The sequence below is a fragment of the Salmo salar genome, chromosome 06 (assembly GCF_965601325.2).
Source record: "Salmo salar chromosome 06, fSalSal1, whole genome shotgun sequence".
NCBI classification, from domain to species: domain Eukaryota; kingdom Metazoa; phylum Chordata; class Actinopteri; order Salmoniformes; family Salmonidae; genus Salmo; species Salmo salar.
The window spans coordinates 32,950,136-32,977,511 of record NC_138296.1 but is presented as its reverse complement, the minus strand read 5'-3'; the positions used below and the strand labels follow the sequence as shown (position 1 = coordinate 32,977,511).

Below are 27,376 nucleotides of genomic sequence, written 5' to 3'. Positions count from 1 at the left end.
GCAAAAGCTCTTGTGATTGGTGCAACACCTTTTTTATTTTACAACTGTCCATCTCAATGTTTTACAACTCATCTCAACTAGCCTACCTGGTTAAATAAAAGGTGAAAAAAAAAGTATTTGAATCCAATTAGGCATTCTGTTAGATGATCTGTATCCCTCTGAATTAAAAAAAAACGAGTAAAACCAGTCACAGCATATAAAACATTCTATACATCCATGTAAGGTACACAAGAAATAATAAAACACACAAATTGAAGATCAAGGCAACAACTCAGTTCAGTCCAGCAGCCTACTTAGTAGAACTCCAGATCTTTCTGAAATGCTGAAAAAAAATCTAATAAACGTTCTTCAAAAGATTATATTGACTCTGAGATGGATCAACAGAAAACCTGCATACATTCAATCATGTAAAAAAAAGTATGTCAACCCCTTTTAGATTGCATAGTCAATTTGTCAGCTGTTTTGTCTGAAGTATTTAATTTGATTGAATAACATGTACCAAATTAACTTATAAAACCCAGTTCTCATCCTAGGGGAATGAGCCATGGTTACCCACGTATTGTATTTATTCCCATCACAAAAATGGACATTGAATAGTAGGCTACCATTGGTCAGATGACAAATCAATATGAGAGAATGCTACATTAAGAACATCCACTCATCCCAGCTCAGCCATGCATTTGGTCTGGGCTAGTAGTTGAAGGGAAGGTCTTGATTGAATGGATTACTTTGCGTGCAGTTTTATTAGGGTTGTTGTTAGAAGTGTTCTCCCAGGTATGAACAGCAGGGGGCTGCACTAGCAAATATGAACAACTCTTTTAGCGTGCAAGGAAAGCATGCTAACGTCTGAATAAGCCTTAGGTCACAGGGCCGTTCCCCCACAGTTCTGAATTTAACTAATGGACACATTCATGGATACACGTAAGATAGTGTTCACAGTTGTAGGAGTAGCCTCCCTGTGGGCCAATAGAAAGGGCTAGAAAACAGACAAAAAAAGACCATTCCTCATGTCTTCGCCTTTGTCTGAATTGAGACAGAGACTCCTCCATGGTGATTTGAAGCTCAGGTTTCTAGGTGCAAAGTCTTAACCAGGAGCAGTCTTGCACAGCGTGCATGTGAGCGTGCATAGGCAGCTGCTAATAGTCTCTTCCCATTCTGCCCCAGAAGAAGGAAGCCAACCCTGCTTCTCCACACATACAGCCCCTCAGCAGGCCTGTTGCTCCCGGTCAAGGTTCATCTTCTGGAAGAAGATCTTCCCAAACTCATAGGTGCTGATCATGACAGCACAGGCTGGGGCCACTTTGATCACCCTGGGTAGGAAACCTGAGGGGGATAAAGAGACACAATTTACCTGATTTAGTCCTCCATTCAGACTGCTTACTATACCAGCGCTTCAGGCATTGCAAATATATACTTTTTATATATCCTTTTGGACTTACCTGCAAAGAGCCCCCTGTATCCCGATTCAGCCCAAATTCCCCTCATGATATGCCATGTGGATGTGGGATTCTTCACAGGGACTGGGAGGAAGGGGAGAAAGACAGCTATTTAGCGGGCAATCCTACGTTCTATCAGAGAGGATAAAATACGAGACGTGAATGTCCATATGGGTACATAAGACCCTGTAATTACACACCTCCCAGTGTCTCCATCTCTCCCAGTTGGATCTGTCTCCGCGTCTTCACCACGTCAAAAGGTAGGGTCATAATGGCAGCCACCTGGGACAGAAGACAATAGACACACTCTCTATAAGCAATACCCAGTGAAATCAACAGCAATACCCAGCGAAATCAACATAACTTACCCCCTGATCTATTGATCAGCAGTACGTTATGTAACAAGACAGGTGAAACACTAACAACAGGCTTTAACCAGGGATCCACCTGTTATCAATTATCAACAGTCTAATGGTTGTCACAATGACACAGCAATTCTCTATTTTTTTCTGGTGTCAACTCAACCCTTATAATAACTCATGAGGACTGTAGAACTGCCATGATTTGACAGGGAACTTCTTGTTTTACTACCGATCTAGGCTAAGTAAGTGTGTCCACTTCTCTCACATATGACAGAATCTCTCTAAACAAACAAAGGCCTGTTTTCAGCAGGGAGAGGCATTTGATTTGATTTATCATGGCCTCTTTCTGTCATAAATACAAATAACATCTGTTACAACTGGCTTTCCTTTCCTGGTGAGAGAGAGCACACTGAAATCTTATCCATATTTGTCAATGATCTACCTACAATAAAACACACCTCTGCCTCACTTACAGTAAACTGAAAAGAATAGGAGCGGGGGAAAAAGAGATTGACTATTTAACTGTATACACCTTGCAATGTACAAACCATCCTCCATCTTCATGAAATCTAATAGAACACATCTGCTTTAGATACATTGTAAATTCCCAGTAGAGGTATCAATGGGATACTCACAGCTCCAGAGATGGCCCCTGCTGTGAAGCTGATGGAGAAGGTGGCCTGAGACACATCGTACTGATCACACAGCTGGGCCTTCACCAGCTCATAGTTGAACCAGTACAGGGCTGCACACACAGACACAGAAAAACAGTCAGGTTGAAAAGTCACTGAGAAACATTATTACACCGAAGATAGTATTTATTATTCACCCACACAGGCGGTCTTCATTATGTAACCCCCAACTTCTATCAACCAGTCCAACTAAGCCCTAGCAGTGACAGATAGATGGTTAGTGACATAACGTCCATAGAGGTGAAGTCTCACCTGAGAAGGGGACGTCTCGTAGGACGGTGGGTCCCCAGCCCCTCCACAGGGACAGCCAGCCATCCTGGGCAACACTAGAGCGGATACACACCCTCAGCTCGCTGTAGGTCAGCTTCTGGGACTGCATCTTGGTACGCACCAGCTCTAATGGGCTGATCACACTCACTGCTCCCACTGGAGAACACAGAGACGGGGGAGTCAACGGAAGAGGGGCAGCAACAAACACAATATGTTACAGAAGGGAACAATGTAATAATGCCATTATTATACATCTACATTCTTAGTGTGGTGTGTGACAACTGAACTGTATCATAATCAAGACTTAATCAACTTCCAGACATTGTGACCCCCCCGTCCCATGTAGTCCACTTACGTCTAGCGAGACCCCCTGCCACCAGGGGGATGTAGTTGCCTTGGAACCCCATGCCGTAGCGCAGTAAGTCTCTGAGCTGGTCATAGCAGGTGAAGTAGATGACCGTGGCAGGCACCGCCATCACCCTGTACACAAACAGGAAGAGACTGTCAATCTCAAAGCTCTGCAAGCTGTTACATGATTAGGAGCAAAACAACACACTGAAATTGAAACCATAAAGTCATAGTTCTGAGTTTCTCTTTTATACAATCAAGGACTGATCGCTCTTGTTACCGTTCTTTATTACAAATACATGTACTTGAAATACCCCAGTGACTCACAGCGTGGGAGGCAGCCCGCTCCACAGAGACCTGACCCCCTCGTTGCGCGTGATCTTCACAAAAGCATCCTGAGAAAAACAAACACCACACAGTGTTTGTCCTTGGGAACTGTGGAGTTCCAAAAAAATACAAACATTTGGGACTTCAAAAGACAGGTCGTTCCCCATCCAGTGCTTTAATGATGTCAAACCAGGTGATGTGGTGCTGTGTTGGTGGGAGCGAATAAGAGGGTTCTGAGTCTCTTACCAGGGTGCCACTGAAGTGGGTTGGTGTTTTGTACCAGCTGGTGCAGCTGGCCCCATACTGACACACATAGATGTGATCCATCAGGCCATTACAATACAGGAAGCACTTCCCTGAGAGACAAAACACAAGAACAGGGTCACCAAAACATAACCATACTGGTTAATACGTTACTGTACGAGACATGAAGCTCTACTTCTATCTAGACTATAGATGGGTAAATGTGAACCTACTGGGAGTAATGCCAAACGTTGGCGTCTCTGTAGGGCACACATTCATGTGTAATTACAGTATGTCCGTTTGATACATCTATAGCTTCTAGTTCTACGTCAAATGAATGGATATTCAATAGTTCTATAAAATAATGACATTGGTAAAAAAAAAATATATATAATACTTTAACAGTTTGTTTTTCAGTCAATACTTTAACTTATATTGATGTGAGGGTGTCCATGACAGAGGTTAGTTAAGCTATTAATAACAGAGGTAATGGCAATGACCGGTCAGACAGACACTGGGGACGATAACACCAATGCTGCTCTGGCCAAGGCTGCTCTGGCCAAGGCTGCTCTGGCCAAGGCTGCTCTGGCCAAGGCTGCTCTGGCCAAGGCTGCTCTGGCCAAGGCTGCTCTGGACTACTAGTGTCTGCCTTATTTTAGGTATTGGCAAATGGTCAATCCAAGGCAAAGGATTTGAGGAGAAATCTATAAACAAACAAACGAGCTCCTCTAGTAATAGAAAATGACATAGTAAAATGGGTGTTATACAGTATAACCTATGAACTACTTGTTTGTTTCTTTGAGATTCGTAAACACAAATACCACAAAGCACAATTTGATACCCGATAGCTATGAATCACATTGAATTCTTTCAAGTACCAGAAAGCACTCATTGTTACCACGTCATTTCATTGTGAAGTTCAATATGCTAATACTGACTAGCTGGTTGCACTATCTGGGCTAATTTTCCTTAGTTTTCTTTATAAAATGTTCAGAGTGATTCATGGTGTAGCTGAGTGGAGAGATAGAGAGAGCCAAGGCTGTAGCCCATATAATCATTCAGCTGAGAGTATGAGTGTGCACTGAGGAAGAGTATGGGGCGCACTGAGGAAGAGTATGAAGTTACATATATAGACATAGAGGGTACATGTAATTGCCAAAGACTTCAAAATGAATTTGCTCAGACTATGGTTAAAGTGCATTTGTTTTGTTTTCCCAGGAAACCCAGTTTGTTAGTAGGTCATATTGGCAGAGCAGTGCCAGATAGACACATGTAGTCAGTCAGACTGGGCAAAGTCTGGGCATGCAGCGAGCAGCGCCAGAGAGTTATACTCACATTTGGAGGGGCGGATTACACCACTCCATGAAGCAGAGTCAGCAGCTAAAGCTATGAAACAAAGCAAAGAGAGAGAGATAGAAACACAGAGATGGAGAGACAATGAAAGAGCACAAGACACAGAAAATAAGCATTTGAGCAGAGAAAAGCTAAAGCATGTCTCACATTCCACTAAATGTAGCCTGACATGGCTGCCGAAGCTCAACATTGCCGACATAAGGACTTCTAAACCCCCTTTACCTCAGCCCCTATTCTATTATTTAGGCTTAGGGAGCAGATGGGCGAGAGGCTTAATGTAGTCTCTCACAGGGAAAGTGATGACAGTGCAGTTTAGTTTTTTTCAATTTATTATTTAACTAGGCAAGTCAGTTAAGAACAAATTCTTATTTTCAATGACAGCCTAGGAACAGTGGGTTAACTGCCTTGTTCAGGGGCAGAACAACAGATTTGTACCATGTCAGCTCGGGGATTCGATCTAGCAACCTTTCGGTTACTGGCCCAATGCGCTAAGCACTAGGCTACCTGGCTCCCCAGTTTTCAGGGGTGGGGAGTGGGGACATAAACATCTAATTCTCAGGCTATCGCCGCAATGGTAAGAAGCAATAAGCAGACTCATCGTATAAGCAGTGAATGTTATCTGTTAGTGTTCTACCTTGATAGAATGGTGTTTGCTGGGCCTGCAGCCTTATCTTCACCACGTCCAGTGGTGTGACTGTGAAAGAGAGAGAGTCAATTATACTGATCTATTTACACCCATCATGGGCCTCGTCAATGAGGAACATGCTCATACATGAGTGTGAGCGTGTGTGTGTGGTGCAGTGTGTGTGTGTGGATCTAGGAAAATGGAATAGTGTTCTACAAGAACAGTGTCTTCCCTGAAGAAAAAAAATCTGTGTGGGCGGGGGGGTAGACAAGGCTTGGACACTTGTTCCGCAGGCTTTGGAGCCTGGTAAGACTAGCCAGACCTCAACCTGTACAACAGACTGGAGTGAAGCTCAGATGGACACAGGCTGACACACAAACTGAACCAGTGACAGCCTCTGATGCAGTTGTGGCAGACTCCTGTGTTGTCGTGGAGGCTTTGGTCACCCATGATGGAACATTTCATCCTAGTTCTACAGTTGCCATGGCACCTAGTGGCAGGCTAGGCAGAGAGCTCATGTAAATTCTCTACATATTTAATAACATTTAATCGTTTTTATACAAATACTTTTTACAAACATTTTATTTTTCAACAGCTAAGAGTGCAGATCAAGTCTTGATATCATGAATCGTAATCCTGCCTGTAACCTGATAAAACAGCATGGTCAACAAGCTAGCTAATTCTGTAGAGACAGTATCTAATATAGCTTTGTTACAATTGACAGTTACAGCTGATTTCAGTACTGTATATCGATTCACTCTCCTTAAATATTTGTCATCTGATTTATTTGTTTCAGTCTCTGATTTATTTAATCTCACTTTTCGCCACCAGCTCCTGATATCAGGGCATAAAATCTATAATCTGTCTCCTGAATTTGCCTGGTGCACATGCGCACTAGGTCCGAGCTCATTTTCCCTGGCTAAACTAGCTGGCTACTGAACTATGCTAGTTTTTGTCCTCATTGCCAAACTTCAGAAATACTGCACCCTCAACTTCAAAACTCCTTTGCTACAATAGTTATAATTTGCTGGAAAGAAACTTAAATAATGTTTTTTTTTTAACAGTCATGACTGGTTTGTGAAATCTGTCGTAAGACGGTGGAAAAGGATATCATTGCTACTTAAAATGGATCCAACATCAGTTTTCAGATTCACCGGCGTCATTGGCGTAGGGTTAGCTGGACGTTTCTGACTGGTCTTGGAACTGTGACAACAGGCAGCCTCTCCTCGCTAGGTGCGATGGGATATGTAGTGATTTTGCCAACACAGCCAGATATGTACACAGTGTTGTACCTTTACCCTTTTGTTTTTACCCTGACTATCGTTGATTTAAAATCGGACTTCTCTGGTATTATTTAGTGTTGTTTAGACTGTTCAAAATTGTCAGAAAAATAATATTTATAATAATAACCCTCCTATTTATGGATCTCCTTATTGTTATCATTACTATTATTATGATCATCATTCTAATAATAAGTCATGTCATTATCATTAGTAGGCTTAGAATAGCAGCCTTGTATAACCACCATCAAGCTGTAGGCCTAAGACCACATCCTGTGTACTGTAACTTTCTTAGGCCTATATTTCAATAGTTATATAGGCTACTGCATCAATCAATCATTAATTTGTTCGTGCCATCACACAGCATACGAGACATTCATGAAGGCCAGCATCCTGGAGTCGCCTCACTGTTGACGTTGGGACTGGTGTTTTACAGGCACCATTTAATGAAGCGGCCAGTTGAGGACTCGTGAGGCTTCTGTTCCTCAAACTAGACACTAATGTACATGTCCTCTTGCTCAGTTGTGCACCGGGGCCTCCTACTCCTCTTTCTATTCTGGTTAGAGACAGTTTGTTCTGTTCTGTGAACGGAGTAGAACACAGCATTGTATGAGATCTTCAGTTTCTTGGCAATTTCTCGCATGGAATAGCCTTCATTTCTCAGAACAAGAATAGACTGATGAGTTTCAGAAGAAAGGTCTTTGTTTCTGGACATTTTGAGCCTGTAATCGAACACACAAATGCTGATGCTCCAGATACTAAACTAGTCTAAAGGCCTGTTTTATTGCTTCTTTAATCAGAACAACAGTTTTCATAATTGCAAAAGGGTTTTATAATGATCAATTAGCCTTTTAAAATGATAAACTTGGATTAGCTAACACAACGTGCCATTGGAACACAGGAGTGATGGTTGCTGATAATGGGCCTCTGTATGCCTATGTAGATATTCCATTAAAAAAAATCTGCCGTTTCCAGCTACAATAGTCATTAACAACATTAATGTCTATACTGTATTTCTGATCAATTTGATGTTATTTTAAAAATGGACAAAAAAAGTGCTTTTCTTTCAAAAACATTTCTAAGTGACCCCAAACTTTTGAACGGTAGTGTGTGTCTGTACATAAACTCAGCAAAAAAAGAAACGTCCTCTCACTGTCAACTGCGTTTATTTTCAGCAAACTTAACATGTGTAAATATTTGTATGAACATAAGATTCAACAACTGAGACACAAACTGACCAAGTTCCACAGACATGTGAATAACAGAAATGAAATAATGTGGTGGGGGGGGTCAAAATCAAAACAATAACAGTCAGTATCTGGTGTGGCCACCAACTGCATTAAGTACTGCAGTGCATCTCCTCCTCATGGACTGCACCAGAATTCTTTTTTTTGGGGGGGGGGGGGGAATGGCCCTAGCCCTCACCCTCCGATCCAACAGGTCCCAGACGTGCTCAATGAGATTGAGATCTGGGCTCGTCGCTGGCCATAGCAGAACATTCCTGTCTTGCATGAAATCACACACAGAACAAGCAGTATGGCTGGTGGCATTGTCATGCTGGAGGGTCATGTCAGGATGAGCCTGCAGGAAGGGTACCACATGAGGATGTCTTCCCCGTAGCGCACAGCTTTGAGATTACCTGCAATGACAACAAGCTCAGTCCGATGATGCTGTGACACACCGCCCCAGACCATGACGGACACTCCACCTCCAAATCGATCCTGCTCCAGAGTACAGGCCTCGATGTAACGCTCATTCCTTCAACAAACGCAAATCCGAACATCACCCCTGGTGAGACAAAACCGCGACTCGTCACTGAAGAGCACTTTTTGCCAGTCCTATCTGGTCCAGCGACGGTCGGTTTGTGCCCATAGGCGACTTTGTTGCCGGTGAGGTCCTGCCTTACAACAGGCCTACAAGCCTTCAGTCCAGCCTCTCTCAGCCTATTGTGGACAGTCTGAGCACTGATGGAGGGATTGTGCGTTCCTGGTGTAACTCGGGTAGTTGTTGTTGCCATCCTGTACCTGTCCCACAGGTGTGATGTTCGGATGTTCTGATCCTGTACAGGTGTTGATACACGTGGTCTGCCACTGCGAGGACAATCAGCTATCCGTCCTGTCTCCCTGTAGCGCTGTCTTAGGCGTCTCACAGTACAGACATTGCAATTTATTGCCCTGTTTGTACAGATGAATATATTTAAGTTGTTGGTTTTCCCACTAGTTTTTGTGGGAGATTATTTTGAGTTAGTGCATGTTGCACCTGTCGTCACAGTTTGTTTGTTTATAGTTTATTGTTTGTGTTGCGAAGTTTCACATTTAAATAAAAGATGTGGAACGATATTCACGCTGCGCCTTGGTCCGTTCCTACACACAGACGTGACAAAAGTCAAGGTATTAGAGTGGCCATCACAAAGCCCTGACCTCAAACCTATAGAACATTTGTGGGCAGAACTGGAAAAGGCGTGTGCGAGCAAGGAGGCCTACAAACCTGACAGTTACACCAGCTCTGTCAGGAGGAATGGGCCAAAATTCACCCAACTTATTGTGGGAAGCTTGTGGAAGGCTACCCGAAACATTTGACCCAAGTTAAACAATTTAAAGGCAATGCTACCAAATACTAATTGAGTATATGTAAACTTCTGACACACTGGGAATGTGATGAAATAAATAACATCTGAAATAAATCACTCTCTACTATTATTCTGACATTTCACATTCTTAAAATAAAGTGGTGATCCTAACTGACCTAAGGCAGGGAATTTTTACTAGGATTAAATGTCAGGAATTGTGAAAAACTGAGTTTAAATGTATTTGGCTAAGGTGTATGTAAACTTATATATACAGTTGAAGACAGAAGTTTGATAATTATATAGACCTGATCATCTGTTGAAGAAATTGACCAACACTGACTAGTTCAAGTATACCCAGTTTGTCATTTATTGATTTTAACAGATCGGTTTTGTCCTTTACCATTCCCAGTGGTGAAAATATTAAACCTTCTGTGTCTGTAGAAGAGTCACGTTTTCGTTTTGAAATAGGTTCCCCTGTCTTACTCTCTGCCATGTTTGGGTGTTGCTTGTTTTCATCATATTTGTTGATACATTTCTCTAGTCTGATTTGTTTTGTGTTGTTATCCAGATTGAAGGTTATTACCCACCAGATTGTGTAGTGCTAATATTTAATCTAACTTACCGATTTTTAATATTACATTTTTATCTTGAGGTGGTCTACATAGCTGTGTTCAGTCCACCATCTTGGTCTTTGCAATCTGTGATTTTACTGGTTCCCCTAAATGTACCTTGGTAGGTTTATTTATTTATTGGCAGAGAGAGGACATGTTTGTTGTTGTGCCCCTCTATTGGACATTGATCTTACCGAACAGTGATGTGAGCAGCGCCCCAGTGCCAGAGGCCAGCATCTGCTGCACTGGAGTGATCCCAGCCGAGGGGGTAACAACAGGCCGCTCCCCCATCCTGACCACCTGAGACAGACAGGGAGACAGAAAACACCAACTTTAACTACACTACTCAAATGTCATAGTGTTACTTTAATTTTCTCTTCTAATGAGAGGCTAGTTAGAGCTTGACAGATTCCATTATATGTGAACTAAACAAGGCTGTTGGAGAGTGCCTCTGCTTTGAGCTAGGCTATACTATGTCAAACTGTGCCTGATTACTGAGACAGAATACAGAATGTCCTCAGGGCAAGACGGCCAGCCTGGTCACTGCCTGGACAACAGCAGAGCTATTGTAAAGCTTGAGCTTAGCCTAACCCCAGGCTCCTGCATATTATCCAAACGTGTGTCTTAGGGGTCCTTGAATAGCCAACAGCCATTACTAGTCCAAATGACAAACAGCTTGATATTCAGGAGTCTATTTCTAAGTGATAGTGACTAGACGTACAGTAGCCTCGTTCATGTGGGATAGGAGGGGTTATAATAGAGAGCTTGACACACTAAGATAAGGTATCTGTTGTGGGCACGTCTCCTCTCTCCTAGCTACTGCACCCAGTTCTCAAACCCCACACACTCCCACAACACCTCACTGATACAATAACATATCTGGTGACATAACAACTACTATCCACAGAAGATTGACTAAGCCCACATTCAATACAGACAGCGAGGGGGATTAGAACCTGGCAAATTGAAAATGGGTGACAACAAATGTGTTTACTAAGATAAATTAATAATTGGCAGTTTATGAATGAAAGCGTCTAGAAAGCAACAAGAGAGAACATCTACCTCTCTCTTTCCAGTACCACTAACATAGCTCTGTAAAGGGCTAATCATTTCTAGAGTAGATGTATAACCATTTCTAGCCCAGTTCTTAAATCAGAGGGAGCCATCTCAAGCATATGATCGAATGTGTTGCTGAATGTGTTTGTGCACTGCAGAGGAACTGAGCACTTATCAAGCCATGCTGAATGTCTCGTACTGCAGGCTTGCTGGCAGACGATCACGTTCCAATTTCCCTGACTATCACCTCCCCCTACAGCAGCTGACTGTGGCAGGATTACTCTAAAACAAATCCCACCATATCCCGACCCTCAGCAAAAATATGAACACAGGCCAGGAACTGATTCCTACATTTACAACATTGTCTAAGCTAATTTCACAGAATTAAGACAGCATTGGTTATAGCAAGTTGTTAAGAGTAAAGATTATAACAACTACTTCCTCTATGGCTCATGCATCTGATTATTATGCATAATATTTCTAATCCATGTGCTTCATCAATCTTGCCCTGTGTTGTGTGATAAATGGCAGGGTCATTCCTACAATGGTGCCTTTTCTGTCCCCAGGAAATATAACTTCTTATTTTGTGTAAAAGGTGGATTCCAAAAGGCGTTAAATATAAGGTCAGCTGTCCTTTACCTTAAACTCAAAAATATGGATCTTGAAAGGGAATGTCATGCATTTTGAACACTTTTCAGTGGATGTAGGCATTTTTACCATGTCCCCTGGCGTTACTCATCAACTTCCACAAGAAATATGCCATAAAATAAATAAAAATCTTTCTTCATTATTTTATAGTCCTAGTTAAATTATCTCGTCAATAATGTTTTCTTCATGATTATTGTATTTATTATTTTATTTAAGATTATGTGTGTTCCTGATATCACTTTCCACCCTGTTAGTTGCTCCCGAGTAGCACAGCGTTCTAAGGCACTGCATCTGGGGCAGCAGGTGGCCTAGTGGTTAGAGCGTTGGGCCAGTAGGTTGCTAGATCGAATCCCCGAGCTGACAAGGTAAAGAAATCTGTCGTTCTGCCACTGACCAAGGCAGTAAACCCACTAGGCCATCATTGTAAATAAGAATGTTCTTAACTGACTTGTTTAGTTAAATAAAGGTTAAATAAACATAAAATAAATAGTTTGTTGTAATTCTCCATTTAAGAAAACAACCCCTTCTTACAATGACACCATTCAGGAAGTGTAATTTCATTGGTGGGAAAACAAAGCGCAAAGCTTAATAAATATAAACAGTTTTATATATTTTTTGTCTGCATGTCCCATCTCCACTGTTAGGCAAAATTTAGAAAATTCACCAAATGTAAACATTTAAAAATGTCTGAAAGATTAATTAAAACCCTGTTAAATTATGCTAGTTCAGGTATTCCCAAACTGGGGTACGAGCAATAATATCGGGGGTACGCCAAATAAAAATGTTATTCACATAAAAAAAAAAGATAGATATATTTAAACTATACATTTGGGTGAGGTTCTTTTCTCGCCTGAGTAGCCTCGTTTCACTGCCCAAAATAAAATTAAACCATCTAGTGTTCAGCGAAATAACAACACAATGTCAAATACAGGTGGCCTAGTCAAATAATTAACATCCAATCACATTAACCGTTACTCTCTCGCAGGAATTCCACTAACGGGCCGTATGTAGCCAAACGTAGCTGCTGCTCATGTTGGTATCTGTACTTATGGAGCAAAAGCCATGACAGGGAGACATAGCGGAGTGGTAACGCGCATGCAAGCAGTTGCTCCAGATGCCACTTGGGTACACTGCAGCATCCACCGAGAGGCTCTTCCTGCCAAGGGAATTTTTTTATTTTACCTTTATTTAACTAGACAAGTCAGTTAAGAACAAATTCTTATTTTCAATGACGGCCTAGGAACAGTTGGTTAACTGCCTTTTTCAGGGGCAGACCGACAGATTTTTACCTTGTCAGCTTGGGGATTCAATCTTTCAACCTTTCGGTTACTAGTCCAATGCTCTAACCACTAGGCTACCTGCCACCCCAAGCTGTCAGGAATGCCTGACAGCTTGAAATACATTTTGGACACTACAGTGAAAATGGTTAACTTTGTTAAAGCAAGGCCCCTGAACTCTCATGTATTTTCTGCAATATGCAATGATATGGGCAGAGACCACGTAACGCTTTTACAACATACAGAAGTGCGCTGGTTATCAAGGGGCAAAGTATTGACATTTTTTTTAAATTGAGAGATAAGCTTAAAGTTCTTTACTGACCATAATTTTCACTTGTCTGACCGCTTGCATGATGATGAGTTTCTCACACGACTGGCCTATCTGGGTGATGTTTTTTCTCACCTGAATGATCTGAATCTAGGATTACAGGGACTCTCTGCAACTATATTCAATGTGCAGGACAAAACTTAAGCTATGATTAAGAAGTTGGAGCTCTTCTCTGTCTGCATTAACAAGGACAACACACAGGTCTTTCCATCATTGTATGATTTTTTGTGTGCAAATTAACTCAAGCTCACGGAAAATGTAAAATGTTATATAGCGAAGCACCTGAGTGAGTTGGGTGTGCAATTACGCAGGTACTTTCCTGAAATGGATGACACAAACAACTGTACTCATTATCCCTTTCATGCCCTGCCTCCAGTCCACTTACCAATATCTGAACAAGAGAGCCTCATCGAAATTGAAGATTTCTGGATTGGGCTGTGCTCAGAGTATCCTGCCTTGGCAAATCGAGCTGTTAAGACACTGATGCCCTTTGCAACCACGTACCTATGTGAGAGTGGATTCTCGGCCCTCACCAGCATGAAAACTAAATACAGGCACAGACTGTGTGTGGAAAATGATTTAAGACAGACTCTCTCCAATACAACCCAACATTGCTGAGTTATGTGCATCCTTTCAAGCACAACTTTGTCATTAACCTGTGATGAGTTAGTCACAATTTTCAATGAACAAATAAGGTTGTATATGTAAGATGGTTAAATAAAGAGATAAATTATATTATTATTTGTGCCCTTGTCCTATAAGAGCTCTTTGTCACTTCCCACAAGCCAGGTTGTGACAAAAACTCACACTCATTCTTATGTTTAATAAATGTATCTTGTGGCAGGCTTACAATGACGGCAAAAAACAACATTTGAGAGTGCACTGACCCTGGTGCTAGAGGGGGTACGCAGCTGGAGGTTGAACGTTTGAAGGGGTACTGGACTATAAAACATTTGGGAACTGTGCTAGTTCAATCTCTCACTCACAGAGCTATGGCTAATTTAGTCTTTACATTTCCACCCCGTTAGGATTATGCACATAACAGATTGGAAAAGGCACCTCAAAAAATGTAAGTGCCTGAGTTTGATCAATATGTTTTTCTGAAAGTCAAACATGTCCTTTTTCTGATAGAAAAAAATATATACTTTATTTCCCCAAAAGTTATTAGGTCCAAAAGGCACCGCTCAGTAGGAATGACCCAGCTAAAATTATATCTGGTGCAGGACAACAAACTGTAGCTAGCTAAGTAACTGTAATATTGCACTACACGCACATCTACCGAGATACTTTGTGACATCTCCACCCAGTCAGCGAACCTGACCTTGTAGCCTTGTTGGCGTGGTGATGTAATGATGATGAACGACTAACACGGACATGTTGTCGTGCTCAAAAAAATTACAAATAATTGAAAACATGTTGTCGTGCTCCTTTCTCAATTATAAAACGCTCACAAAACATTTGTTGTGGAACCTACCTAGGTACATGAGCGATCATGCATGTACAATAGAGTAGCTTATCTAATGGCAAAACAGGAACACATGCCAGCCCTCCCCAATTCAAGACGCTTGATAGCTAAGGCTAGCTAGCTGGCTAACAGACACTAGCTAGCTAGCTGACTAAATATCGCAAAACAGAAGATAAAACATGTCAAAGCTTGATACTCACCTCTAGTTTATAGCGTAGCTATAAAGGGTATCTATCTGCGTTGTGAATTTGATGGGATTTCATGGCATGTTGCCTGTTTCCCTAAGTGTTGAATGGACATGCTGTCCACAGCCGTGAGCTGCTGTTAGCTAACTTGACAAAGCTATCGAGCTAGGAACAAGTAAAGCGACCCCTGATTCGTCTGCCGTGACAAGACACGCCTTCCATTAGTCTGACCACGGTTCTTCCTTGGTTATTCTTCTTCTTCCCTTGCAAAAAGAAATTGAACTATATTTTAAGACAATTAAATACTCTTAAAAAAAAAAAGCTGTTAGAATTATAAATGTGCGTCCTCCCCGACTTGCCTCTGTACTTGAAATAAATGCCTGCCCCTCATATCTCTATTCCACTGTTCCTGCCATCTCTGCACCATCACTGTCCATATCAGGTTTGTTGCCTCTGCCTTGCTCATTGAAACTACAACATCCCCACTACTAAGTGCTTGTTTATCCAGTACATCAACTGCCTCGTTCTCCTCCACCCCCACATGGGCTGGGACCCAAGTAAATGTTATCTGTATACCCATCTGTCTAAACTTGCCATGGGTTTGTAGACTCTCATTAAACATGACCTTGTCTGCTACGTGACCTAAAGGACTGGAGACTCATCAACATTGCACATGAATCAGAGCAAATAACTACTCTGTCTGGTGTGGCTTCCTCCACCCACTGCAAGGCCAACAGTATGGCTATCAACTCAGCCTTATATACAGCCAGATAATCTGTAATATGTTTCTTGACTGCCACCCCACATTCCTACACCGCAAACGCTGACCCAGTACGTCCTGAACCATCTGTGTAAATGGCCACAAGATCCTGATACACAGTATCCAGACATCTCTTAAACAAATCAGATGGATCAACACCCTCCCTATCTTTCTGTAGTCTCTCCAACACTTCTAGATCAACTACTGGAGGAGGGAGTAGCCATTGTGGAGTTACAGGAATAGCTACCATCAGACTGAACTGCCTTCATTACAGTCCCATCTCCTTCGCCTGGGTATTACCCACCTAAAGCTTGTGTTCTGTCTTCGCTCATGTTCCCAGCATGCCTGTAAAATCCCTTTGCAGGATGAGACACCCCATGTTCCTGTAGGTTGACCCAATAATTCACTGCCAACTACTGTCTCCTAATCTACAATGGCATATCCCCCATCTACACCTGTAGCGCAGCCACTGGCGAGGTCCGAAACGCCCCACTACATTATCTGAGTCCTTGCCCTTGCTTGTTTCTCCTCCATCCTATCTGCTATTATTGGTTTGTCCCAATGACAGTATTTGTATTTGTCCTTTGAACTACTGCACCACCTAGCGGAGAAGCTTTTCTAGTACCTGTCAGTGGCGCGTGTGTGGTAGATTGACATCTATGTAAACCATTCAGAATGTCGAATAGCTAGGAAGACATTTAGGAGCGTGAACATATTTCCTGTACTTGATATTTTGTTGTTGAGAAACGTCAGCGCGTTCAGAAGTCGGGTACATTGTCAAGGAGCGCGGACACCTGTAAAGTCACTGAGATAGAGGTAAGGTCAACTTTTGGATTTATATAGTAGCAAGATCTCAATGACAAATATATTCAATTCTAAACTTCTCAAGTGAAATTGCACCAAATGTTCTACTTCAAATTAAATTGCATATATTGTTTATGCTATCCTTGTCATTGCTTTTAAATTGTTGTCATTGTCTTTTGTGATAACAATATCAAATCATTTAATATGGACCTAGGTGGGTGGGTCCATCTTTTAAAATTCTAAATGCACATTAAGACCAACGTGATTGAGTGTGTGCCAATATAAAAAGAAGCATGGTGATATATCAGGGTCCACAGTTCTTCTGAAACTGTTAAACGCCCATTTTCTTCTCCTTTTGAAACTACCTTGTGACAAAATACAGTAAGTGAACAGTACTGATTGTCAGGTGAATATTGTCTGTGGTTAATACACCTGTGTTCCCTATTGCTCTTGATACCACAATGAAGGAAAGTATCTCTTATGGGAGGTACTTGGCTCAGATTAAGGGGAATTTTCCTTTCATAAAAACAGGTAAACTGAAAGTAGAAATGCTGTATGCTGCATCATTTTTGTGTCTAGTAGCCTAAACAAGATTGAAGCAATGGTAGACTGCTTTAATGATCTCCCCTATGAAGCTCAACACTTAATAACAGTATAATCACATCCCCATTTCTGCATCATAGATTCATTCTTTAAATGTGGTTGCATATGGGGGCTTTGTATTGGTAAGAATATGGAACTGTTGACGTTCTGAAGCTCACCCCATGGAGCATGAAAGAGGAAGTGAATCTGTGAAAATAGCTTGGGGAATTTTGATATACTTTAGTAGGCTACAGCAGTACCTCAGGAGATTGTCTGAAAGTTACTCTAGTTAAGAGGAAAGTGAGAGTTCTGTCTAGATTTAGTTCTGATGACTCCATTGTTGCGATTTTATGCGTTTCTGTACAAAAGAGCTTTTATAACATTTGTCAGTTATTGATTGTACAATGCATGTATATAATATACAGTTTGTGTTAGAAGTTATTTCTGTCTCTCTCTCTCCAGATGCAGAAGTATCTGGTGCTCTGTATGGCCCTGCTGGGCCAGGTCTCTGCTGATGACTGCCCAGGAGGAGAGGCATGTGAGGAGGGCAACACCTGCTGCAAGGTCCCCTCTGATGGCTATGAATGTTGCCCAATGTATCAGGTATGTATGGGGTGGTGCCTGCAGAGCTTAGCCCTTAGCTTTATTTACAGCCTGAACCCGAGTTCCCTAACCCTTGTACACTGAATTATATCTATAAGAATTGTACAAACCAAATAGGTAGACTATGGTGTCATTGTCTCTTACCCTGAAATAGATACCTCTTTATTGCACCCTTGTGCTAGCATTCTCTCGTATAATCTGTTTGGTCTGTAAGATGTGAGATTCTAACACACTTTGTTAATCAAACTACTCTCTTACCATTTATCTCAGGCTGAGTGCTGTGAGGATCATATCCACTGCTGCCCTGAGGGAACACTCTGCGTTGTGACTGAGTCCATGTGTGTGAATGGAACTGTCTCCCTACCATGGGTGGAGAGAGTCTCTGCTAAACAGTCCATATATCCTAAAGTAAGAATGTCAGTGAATCCAGGAAGAAAGTGTAGCTGACTATTGACAACGTTGAAATGCACTGTAACAATGACACCAGTTGACTTTCATGGCAATATGTGTCCCTGTTTTCAATCATTCACATTGTTGAGGAATCAGGCAGAACTCCGTTATCAGCAATAAGATTTTATTCAAGCAATTGCAGGGACGATCACTTTCTGGATGAAACTGGAGAGGAACTTAAAAATGTCCAGAATCACACAGTCATTTATATTCTTCATCTACACAAAGAACTGCTTACCCTTCTCTTAAAGCTATATACAAACAAGAATCGGTTCTAACCAGTTCTCACAGCCTAAGATAGGGGAGTGATAAGATCTTTAAAGCCTAAACAGACAGAACTAGAATTCAGCCTGGTTACGCCTTTAGTGCCCCAGAGATAAGGGGCCAAAAACAAATCAATCCTTTGTGCGGTGTGTGAAGAGGGTACTGAAAATTAACAGTGAAAAGTACATGCAGTACTATTCAACTCAAGCATTTACATAGCATTAGACTGTAACAAACCATTTTGCCCCAACAACATAATTAACCTACATGAACGGAAGGTAATCAAAAATACTATGATCAGTCATGTTTTTTGTAATTGAAAAAGTAAAATGTATTTTTTTCTACCCCTCTAGTCTTTCAGAATGATCAGTGCATATGCCGGGGATGAGGATGATAACATCTGTCCTGACAAGTCCCACTGCCCCGAAGAGTTCTCCTGTCTGAAGGCCACTACAGGCTATGGTTGCTGTCCTGTTGCTCATGTAATAACCTAAACACTGTTGCAATCTAGCCTTTTCCGCCAGATTCATACTGTTATACCGTTCACATAAACATGCATTGGTGTCAATGGAAAAACTGGAGTTATGTGCACAGATATCAAGTTAGGATGCAGGCCTGAGTGAATAGTACATTGATCTAATGTACACACAGGCTGTGCCTTGCTCTGATGGGAAACATTGCTGTCCTGAAGGCCACCAGTGCAGCACAGACTGCAGCTCCTGCATCAAACAGACAGGTTAGACTCTTGTGGAGTCACGTGTTGCAATCTTATGCTTCTGTTGCAACATCATCACTAACCCCTCTGCCTTCTTCCACCCCGGCAGAGCCTGTTGTTGCAGTGATGTGCAGTGACAGAGAGTCTGAGTGTCCAGAGGGAACCACATGCTGTGAGACTCCAGATGGGAGTTGGGGGTGCTGCCCCATGCCCAAGGTGGGGGGGCTATATGGAGGGGGCTAGGTGGTTACCATCATGGATTTGCGAGTCAGGAATAATATTGGTCCTTTGAATGTGTGACATGTACACTCTCCAGTGTCTGTAATCACTCCATGGAGAGATGTCTAATCGAGGATTTGCATGGCCTATGTGCTAACCCTTTGTTTATATATGGTCATCTCATGAGGTGATTCTCTGTGTGTCTGTGTGCACTGACCAGGCTGTGTGCTGTGAGGATAAGATTCACTGTTGTCCTGAGGGCAGCACCTGTGACATCAAGCAATCCAAGTGTATATCCACTACCAACAAGGAAATGCCCATGTGGGCTAAGTTCCCTGCCCGCAAGAGGGCAGAGTGGGAAAACCAGAATGGTAGGTTTCACCCCCCCCCCCCCCCCCCCCCAAAAAAAAGGCATTTTTTTTTTCCTGGGCTATTTACGTACCAATCACTGTCTGGATGTTAATGTGTATATGATTATTTTGCTGCACGTATTTCCAGAAGTTGCCCAAGTGACAACACCTATTCCAGACACTACCACCTCAGCCAATAGAAGTCCTGCTTCTCTTTGGGAGGGTACTTCTCCACCCTTCATTAGGACAGGAGGTATGACATTACACTTCTTCTTAGAACAATACAATAGTGTTGTGGAATATTTTGTTAGCTCATCCAGTTGTGTTGATCGCTAACACCCTGCTGTCTCTCCAGACGTTCCCTGTGATGAGTCAACGGCCTGTTTGGATGGAACCACATGTTGTAAAACACAGGAAGGAGGATGGGCATGCTGTCCTCTGACACAGGTATACTATGTCTCATACTGTAGGGGCCCATTCACTCTCTTCGCTAATCAATTTCTTTAAGATAGATCAACCTGATTGCATGTCTTTTGCTTGTCCCGTGACAGCTTCCCCTTTTTGTTTGGGTTCTTGTCTCTTCCAGGCAGTTTGCTGCAGTGACTTTGTCCACTGCTGCCCACATGGTAAGAAGTGCAACCTGGCTGCCCAGACGTGTGACGACCCCTCAGGCTTCCCCTCTGAGCCCTGGCTGAAGAAGGTTCCTGCCATGCCTCGGGAGGGTAAATTGCTAGGAGATGTTACCTGTGACCCCACCTACATGTGTCCCGACAACACCACCTGCTGCAAGACAGCGTCAGGAGACTGGGCCTGCTGCCCTTTGCCTGAGGTAGGGACAGAGAGATGTGGCTACTACTGCTGTGGATAGGCAAATTAATTGAATGGCCTCTTAACTTGACTGCTCTGCGATGCGGTGAGAGATTCTGTATGGCTAACAAAGAGGCACTTAGTTTTGGTCTTTACGACATCCCAGTATCACATCCTCATTCTTTACTCCTGTCAGCTTGCTGCTGCTTGTCATCTTAACCTTTTTTCTGCCTTGTAAAGGGGTTTTGGAGCTTGAACCACATGTTGTTTTATAGCAAGGGGGGCTATGTTTCATTGAAAAGTGGAACTGGGTAATATAGGGAGTCACAACTTTTCTCTAACCTTGCATAATCTCTTCTGCAACCAGCAATACTTCTACATAATTTCTATAAAGGCTTGTGACAGTCTTAAATGACAGAAAATGCTTGTTGTGTGTCCTTTCCCTTCCTCCCTCCAGGCTGTTTGCTGTGAGGACCACGAGCACTGCTGCCCCCATGGCACCACTTGTGACCTGGCTGGCCTCACCTGTGATGGTCCCTCAGGGTCAGAGCCTATGGTGGGGAAGGTGCAAGCTCTCACAACCCTGGCACCTGATCATGAAGAGGCAGCCACAGACCAGCAAGGGGTGCAGGTGGATGACATGGAGCTGCCTACAAAGGATGACAAAGGTGACGAAGACGAGGAGGGGCCCAGGACACAGTATGACGCCCACACCACCTGCTGCTTTATTAAATATTTTGTTAGCTCATCCAGTTGTGTTGATCGCTAACACCCTGCTGTCTCTCCAGACGTTCCCTGTGATGAGTCAACGGCCTGTTTGGATGGAACCACATGTTGTAAAACACAGGAAGGAGGATGGGCATGCTGTCCTCTGACACAGGTATACTATGTCTCATACTGTAGGGGCCCATTCACTCTCTTCGCTAATCAATTTCTTTAAGATAGATCAACCTGATTGCATGTCTTTTGCTTGTCCCGTGACAGCTTCCCCTTTTTGTTTGGGTTCTTCTCTCTTCCAGGCAGTTTGCTGCAGTGACTTTGTCCACTGCTGCCCACATGGTAAGAAGTGCAACCTGGCTGCCCAGACGTGTGACGACCCCTCAGGCTCCCCCTCTGAGCCCTGGCTGAAGAAGGTTCCTGCCGTGCCTCGGGAGGGTAAATTGCCAGGAGATGTTACCTGTGACCCCACCTACATGTGTCCCGACAACACCACCTGCTGCAAGACAGCGTCAGGAGACTGGGCCTGCTGCCCTTTGCCTGAGGTAGGGACAGAGAGATGTGGCTACTACTGCTGTGGATAGGCAAATTAATTGAATGGCCTCTTAACTTGACTGCTCTGCGATGCGGTGAGAGATTCTGTATGGCTAACAAAGAGGCACTTAGTTTTGGTCTTTACGACATCCCAGTATCACATCCTCATTCTTTACTCCTGTCAGCTTGCTGCTGCTTGTCATCTTAACCTTTCTTCTGCCTTGTAAAGGGGTTTTGGAGCTTGAACCAGATGTTGTTTTATAGCAAGGGGGGCTATGTTTCATTGAAAAGTGGAACTGGGTAATATAGGGAGTCACAACTTTTCTCTAACCTTGCATAATCTCTTCTGCAACCAGCAATACTTCTACATAATTTCTATAAAGGCTTGTGACAGTCTTAAATGACAGAAAATGCCTGTTGTGTGTCCTTTCCCTTCCTTAAGGCTGTTTGCTGTGAGGACCACGAGCACTGTTGCCCCCATGGCAGCACCTGTGACCTGGCTACCCTCACCTGTGATGGTCCCTCAGGGCCAGAGCCGATGGTGGGGAAGGTACCCGCCCTCACAACCAAGGCACCTGATCATGAGGAGGCACCTGCAGACCACCAGGGGGTGCAGATGGACGACATGGAGCTGCCTACAGAGGATGATGAAAGTGACGAAGACGAGGAGTTGCACAGGACACAGTGTGACGCCCACACCAGCTGCCCAAAGGACGCCACCTGCTGCTTTATGAAATCCACCCAGAAATGGGGCTGCTGCCCACTGCCACAGGTGAGTGTTACAGTAATGGTTAGCGCTGAGCAATTGGTGCTTTTGAGATCTGTTCGGTTTCGGTTCGATTATAAATAAATAATAACGGATTTTGGTTTTGATTATTTGGGTTGAATGCTGTAACAGCACAGAATAAAACAATACAAGTCCCATGGTGGAAGTGACTGCCCATTACTGCTTATCACTTATCACATTGCTTTACTTTAATAAAATATTCGTTTTTGTGTATATTACATTTGTTTTAATTTATAACTTTGTTATTTCATTCCAATTCATCATTTCATCTCTATAGAGCTGCTGCCTATGCTGTCTGACAAAATCACTATTTTGTAGTTCTTCAACATAAATAAGGCATACTTTTATGACTGCTGAATACCAACTATCAATTACTTTGATCATGTATTTTCAGGTAGAGATACCTCGCGAAGCAACAGCTGCTCCAAAGACAGTACAGTATGAAGATAGGCAGAAACTGCTTCTCCAATAGAAATATCCAATCATGCTTGTAGGCGATGTCATGGCGATGTTGGCTAGCTAAGCTCATGTGCAGAAACGTCATTGGGTCTAACGGGCATCATGTGCCAAACTGCGCATGTTCATGGCATCAAATCAAAGGCACTTCTTCAATATAGTCATTTTTTATTAAAATGTGTAAGATTGTCACTTTCACGAGGTTGGAGTAATAACTTGTTCAACTACTTAAGACATTGGCTCGAATCTAGGTTGTACCTTTTAGATTTGGGGGGGGAAAAAATGTAATTAGATTTGGAGAAGAAAAAAAATGTAAAGACACTTTTTTACTTGTCCCATTGACTTCTCAAACCCCAGCCTGGTCTGCTTCTCAAGCGCTCTCTATATCCCTTCTGTAGCAGGCATAAAAGAAACACAGACCGGACAAGTCGATGCGCAATGGATTATAGTCATTGTAGTTAATTACAACGTTTTATGCGCTAAACTATGTTGAATATTGGCCTGTTGGAAACAACTCCCTACAACATCTCACAGTCCAGGCTGGATCTGATTTATCCCTAAAGAAACTGCAACGTGCACATTGAGCTCATTAAAAAAAAAAATGAACGAAATGGAATTAAAATAATTGAACCGACATCCGGTCAATTAGTTGTTTGATAACCAACATGTCAATCACTCAGCACTATTAATGGTGTTCCCAACTAGTGAGGAAGGATTTTAGGGAATGAAAGCCCTTTCCCTCACTACTCGCTGTTCCCTCTTCCCCAGGCAGTGTGCTGTGCTGATGGAGAGCACTGCTGTCCCAAAGACTACAGATGTGATATGAGCAAGACTTCGTGCACTAAGGGTGGGGTGGTGATCCCATGGTACAACAAGCTGGCAGCTGAGCCAGATGACAGTGCCCTCACTGCCCCCCTCTCTGTGAAGTGTGACACCCAGAACAGATGCCCTGAAGGCTCCAGCTGCTGCCAACTTTCCACAGAACAGTGGGGCTGCTGCCCCCTGCACAAGGTGTGTGTTTGTGTGAGCGAGGGTGTGTGTTGGTATGCACATGCATATAGAGAACCCTAGAAACAGTTTTGCTCTGCTATCTCACATGGGGAACCTTTCATGTCTGTACCACATCTGGCTGTGATTGGGAGTCCCGTAGGGCAGCGCACAATTGGCCCAGCATTTGTCCAGGTTTGGGCAGGGTAGGGTGTCATTGTAAACAACAATTTGTTCTTAACTGACTTGCCAAGTTAAATTAAATAAAAAATTATGTATCTGTCTTGTCTCCCTGTATAGGCTGTGTGCTGTGCAGATGAGGAGCACTGCTGTCCACAGGGCTACAGCTGTAACATGGGCTCAGGGACTTGCCAGAAGCGAATGTTTCTTCAGTTCCAGACGGTACCCCTAACTCGGGTGTCTGCGCCTGAGCCCCCGACCCCACAGGAGAAGGAAATCCACTGTGGGGGGCCGTTTGTCTGCAATAATGAGGAGACATGCTGCAAGGTCTCCGCCACTACATGGGCCTGCTGTCCCGTTCCAAATGTATGATATACACCTCCACCCTCTCACCACAGACACCACAAACGCTTCTAGAAATGAAAATGTCATACTAATGTTAGTGGAGTTCAAGACTAAGGCATCTACTCTCCTTCTATTGAATAGTCAAATTCCTATATGATTTCTCTCATTGCTTCCTCGATGTCTTTTTTACTCTCCCTTCCACCTTATCCCTGTCTTCCTCCACCTGTCCTCCTAGGCGGTGTGCTGCAGTGACATGAAGCACTGCTGCACTACAGGCTACACCTGTGGTGAGGGAGGGTCCTGCACCCAGTCCACTGGCTTCAAATGGGACCACTGGCAGGTGTTCTTCTCCAACAAGAAGAGAGCCCTGCATGTGTGACAACATTGGGCTAGGTTGCTGTGATAGGCCCACACTACACCACCAGACGCATTGCACTAATGAAGGGACGCAGGAACTTCATATCACTGTCACAGTATATCAAATTGTGTTTGTTACAGAGGAAATGTATGTATATATATATATATATATGGAAGTGAAAATAAGTAACATTTTGCACCATTGGTAGGTACTTGGAATGTTACTACATTTACTTCAAGAGATACCCATGCTTGCTCATGAACAGAAACTATGAAGGATTTGAAATCACTCAAAATGAGATACCAATGTTGAACAATCTTTTAGGGTTGTGGCTCAGGGAAGGATTGGAATGTGATATAAAACTAGTTGTAAGCTACTATCAAGATTAACACAGAGGAACATATAAATGACAAACTTAGTACTGTTTTACAATGTTTGATGTTACCTTTAAAACAGGAAGAGTGTCGTGTTAAACAGGAAGAGTGTCGTGTTTTTTTAGTTGATCATGTGAAGTGCATTGTGCCTCATAGTTTCAGGTATACCTTTGAAATGCCTTTTACATTAGTCTGCCATATGTAGGCCGTCATTGTAAATAAGAATTTGTTCTTAACTGACTTGCCTAGTTAAATAAAGGTTAAGTAAAATAAATATGCCACCCTGTGGCTGAACTGATACTGTCTACTTGGGGAAACTTTAAATATATATATATATATATATATATATATATATATATATTCACCTTTATTTAACTAGGACAACCAGTTAAAAACAAATTCTTATTTACAATAACGGCCTGGAAACAGTGGGCAGTTGGACAGATTTTCACCTTGTCGACTCGGTGATTCGATCTTGCAACCTTTCGGTTAATCGTCCAACGCTCTAACCACTAAACTACCTGCCACCTCATATGCCCTCCGTCTTGTTGCTGCCACGTTTTAAGTACGAGCTGCATTATCCCACTTCCTTGTGTTTTAGAAATTATGCCATTTTAAATAGTCCGTAATGATTCTGGCTGTTGCTACCAAAGGGAATTAATTTACTGTAAAATGTGACAAAAAAAATGTGTCATTGCCAAATCAGTTGTACACTATGCATGTGTTGGTTTGTGTTCACTCAAATCTGTGCCCAGGATGTAACTATAGTAGGCCTTGCAAGTAAAAAGGTAAAAACTCAAGAGGTGATAAAGGGGAGTACTGAGTGGACTACAGTTGGAGAAAAACCACATTCAACGTCTGATACTAATTACCAATCACTGGGAAGTTTTCTGTGGGTTTTATGGTGGACTACACCCAAAAAGGTGTATTGGCGCCACCAGCTGGACGGTTGGAAACCAATAAAATAAAATGAATAAATCCATACGTAATAATGATACTAACTTAATCCACCCTAATAAAAAAATAGTATATAGACAAAACAAACTCCCACTTATTTTAGATCCCCATATCTCCCTTCTCAGGCTCTAGGACCTGAGAGGGTGGTACGGCTTGGGTCAATATTCCTTAACTCCTTTGCTGTGAAATCTTTCTGCCCCAGGAACCGCTCCGCCGCAATCACTATGATTTCTATCTTCCTGAACCTTCTCTCCACCTTGGCAGTGCCAATAATTACCATTGCTATAAATGCCACAAAGTCCACCTTCTTAACATTTAAAATGTCAGGATCCTGCTGGTGAAAGGCAACCCCTGCAGCCTAGACCTATCCACTACCTTGGACTCTTCTGGAGCACCATTCAACGCTTTTCATAGCTGCTGCATATGAAATACTGTGCAACCCTGACTAAGCCACCTCATTCTCTTTCACCCTTGTGGGGCATTCGGAGAACGTGGCTTCATTGTTCCACCGCAATTGCAACATGTCACATATTTATCACTTTTATAAACATATGGTCCCTTTCACTTGGACATCTCGGCTTCTCCCTTCTGCAAACACTTGCTACATGACCAAATGCTTCACAATGATCACACTGCATTGGTCTTGGGATAAATGCTCTGACTGTAGTTAATATACCCTAACTGCACTTGAGTAGGGAGACGCCACATCAAAAAACAAAAGAACAAATAACTTATTTTTTTCACCATTCATCACATGATTCATCCAACGTGCTTCAATTACTCGAGGAATATTTTTCATCTCTTCAAAATCAATTTCCCACAAGACGCCTGCGGCGGACTGATATAACCCCCTTGATGGGTGCCCTGTTCCGAAGAGACACACACTTCAAACGTTTTTATTTTATTTCACCTTTATTTAACCAGGTAGGCTAGTTGAGAACAAGTTCTCATTTACAACTGCGACCTGGCCAAGAATAAAGCAAAGCAGTTCGACACATACAACAACACAGGGTTACACATGGAATAAACAAACATTCAGTCAATAATACAGT

The 27,376-nt window shown here is 42.7% G+C and overlaps 2 protein-coding genes across 3 annotated transcripts; one reads left to right on the top strand and one right to left on the bottom strand.

The window, feature by feature from the left end:
- Positions 1 to 15: 15 nt before the first annotated feature.
- On the bottom strand, positions 16 to 15,375 carry s2540 (Solute carrier family 25 member 40). 2 transcript variants are annotated; one of them, XM_045719435.2, is made up of 12 exons: positions 15,091 to 15,375; positions 10,311 to 10,416; positions 5,666 to 5,725; positions 5,014 to 5,064; positions 3,682 to 3,791; positions 3,436 to 3,503; positions 3,116 to 3,240; positions 2,743 to 2,916; positions 2,434 to 2,543; positions 1,637 to 1,718; positions 1,440 to 1,520; positions 563 to 1,323 (listed from the first exon to the last, which is right to left on the bottom strand). In XM_045719435.2, the coding sequence occupies exons 2-12, from the start codon at positions 10,405 to 10,407 to the stop codon at positions 1,205 to 1,207; spliced, it is 1,077 nt and encodes a 358-aa protein (XP_045575391.1). In that variant the 5' UTR covers positions 10,408 to 10,416; positions 15,091 to 15,375; the 3' UTR covers positions 563 to 1,204.
- A 1,093-nt stretch (positions 15,376 to 16,468) lies between these two features.
- On the top strand, positions 16,469 to 25,473 carry LOC106592569 (progranulin). Its single transcript, XM_045720234.2, has 17 exons — positions 16,469 to 16,651; positions 17,684 to 17,824; positions 18,095 to 18,232; positions 18,892 to 19,020; positions 19,190 to 19,274; positions 19,363 to 19,469; positions 19,693 to 19,843; positions 19,971 to 20,075; positions 20,178 to 20,269; positions 20,409 to 20,651; positions 21,087 to 21,297; positions 21,418 to 21,509; positions 21,649 to 21,891; positions 22,323 to 22,652; positions 23,892 to 24,134; positions 24,411 to 24,656; positions 24,871 to 25,473. The coding sequence occupies exons 2-17, from the start codon at positions 17,684 to 17,686 to the stop codon at positions 25,012 to 25,014; spliced, it is 2,700 nt and encodes an 899-aa protein (XP_045576190.2). The 5' UTR covers positions 16,469 to 16,651; the 3' UTR covers positions 25,015 to 25,473.
- The last annotated feature ends 1,903 nt before the right edge of the window (positions 25,474 to 27,376 follow it).

Excerpts from the sequence above, each read along its gene's own strand:
- s2540 (XM_045719435.2), bottom strand. The coding sequence starts at position 10,407 with ATGGGGGAGCGGCCTGTTGTTACCCCCTCGGCTGGGATCACTCCAGTG. Across the intron at positions 5,726-10,310 it reads GCTGCTCACATCACTGTTCG|TCACACCACTGGACGTGGTG; the intron begins GTAAGATCAATG and ends TCTCTTTCACAG. Across the intron at positions 1,324-1,439 it reads ATACAGGGGGCTCTTTGCAG|GTTTCCTACCCAGGGTGATC; the intron begins GTAAGTCCAAAA and ends TATCCCCCTCAG.
- LOC106592569 (XM_045720234.2), top strand. The coding sequence starts at position 17,684 with ATGCAGAAGTATCTGGTGCTCTGTATGGCCCTGCTGGGCCAGGTCTCT. Across the intron at positions 17,825-18,094 it reads AATGTTGCCCAATGTATCAG|GCTGAGTGCTGTGAGGATCA; the intron begins GTATGTATGGGG and ends CATTTATCTCAG. Across the intron at positions 19,470-19,692 it reads GGTGCTGCCCCATGCCCAAG|GCTGTGTGCTGTGAGGATAA; the intron begins GTGGGGGGGCTA and ends TGCACTGACCAG.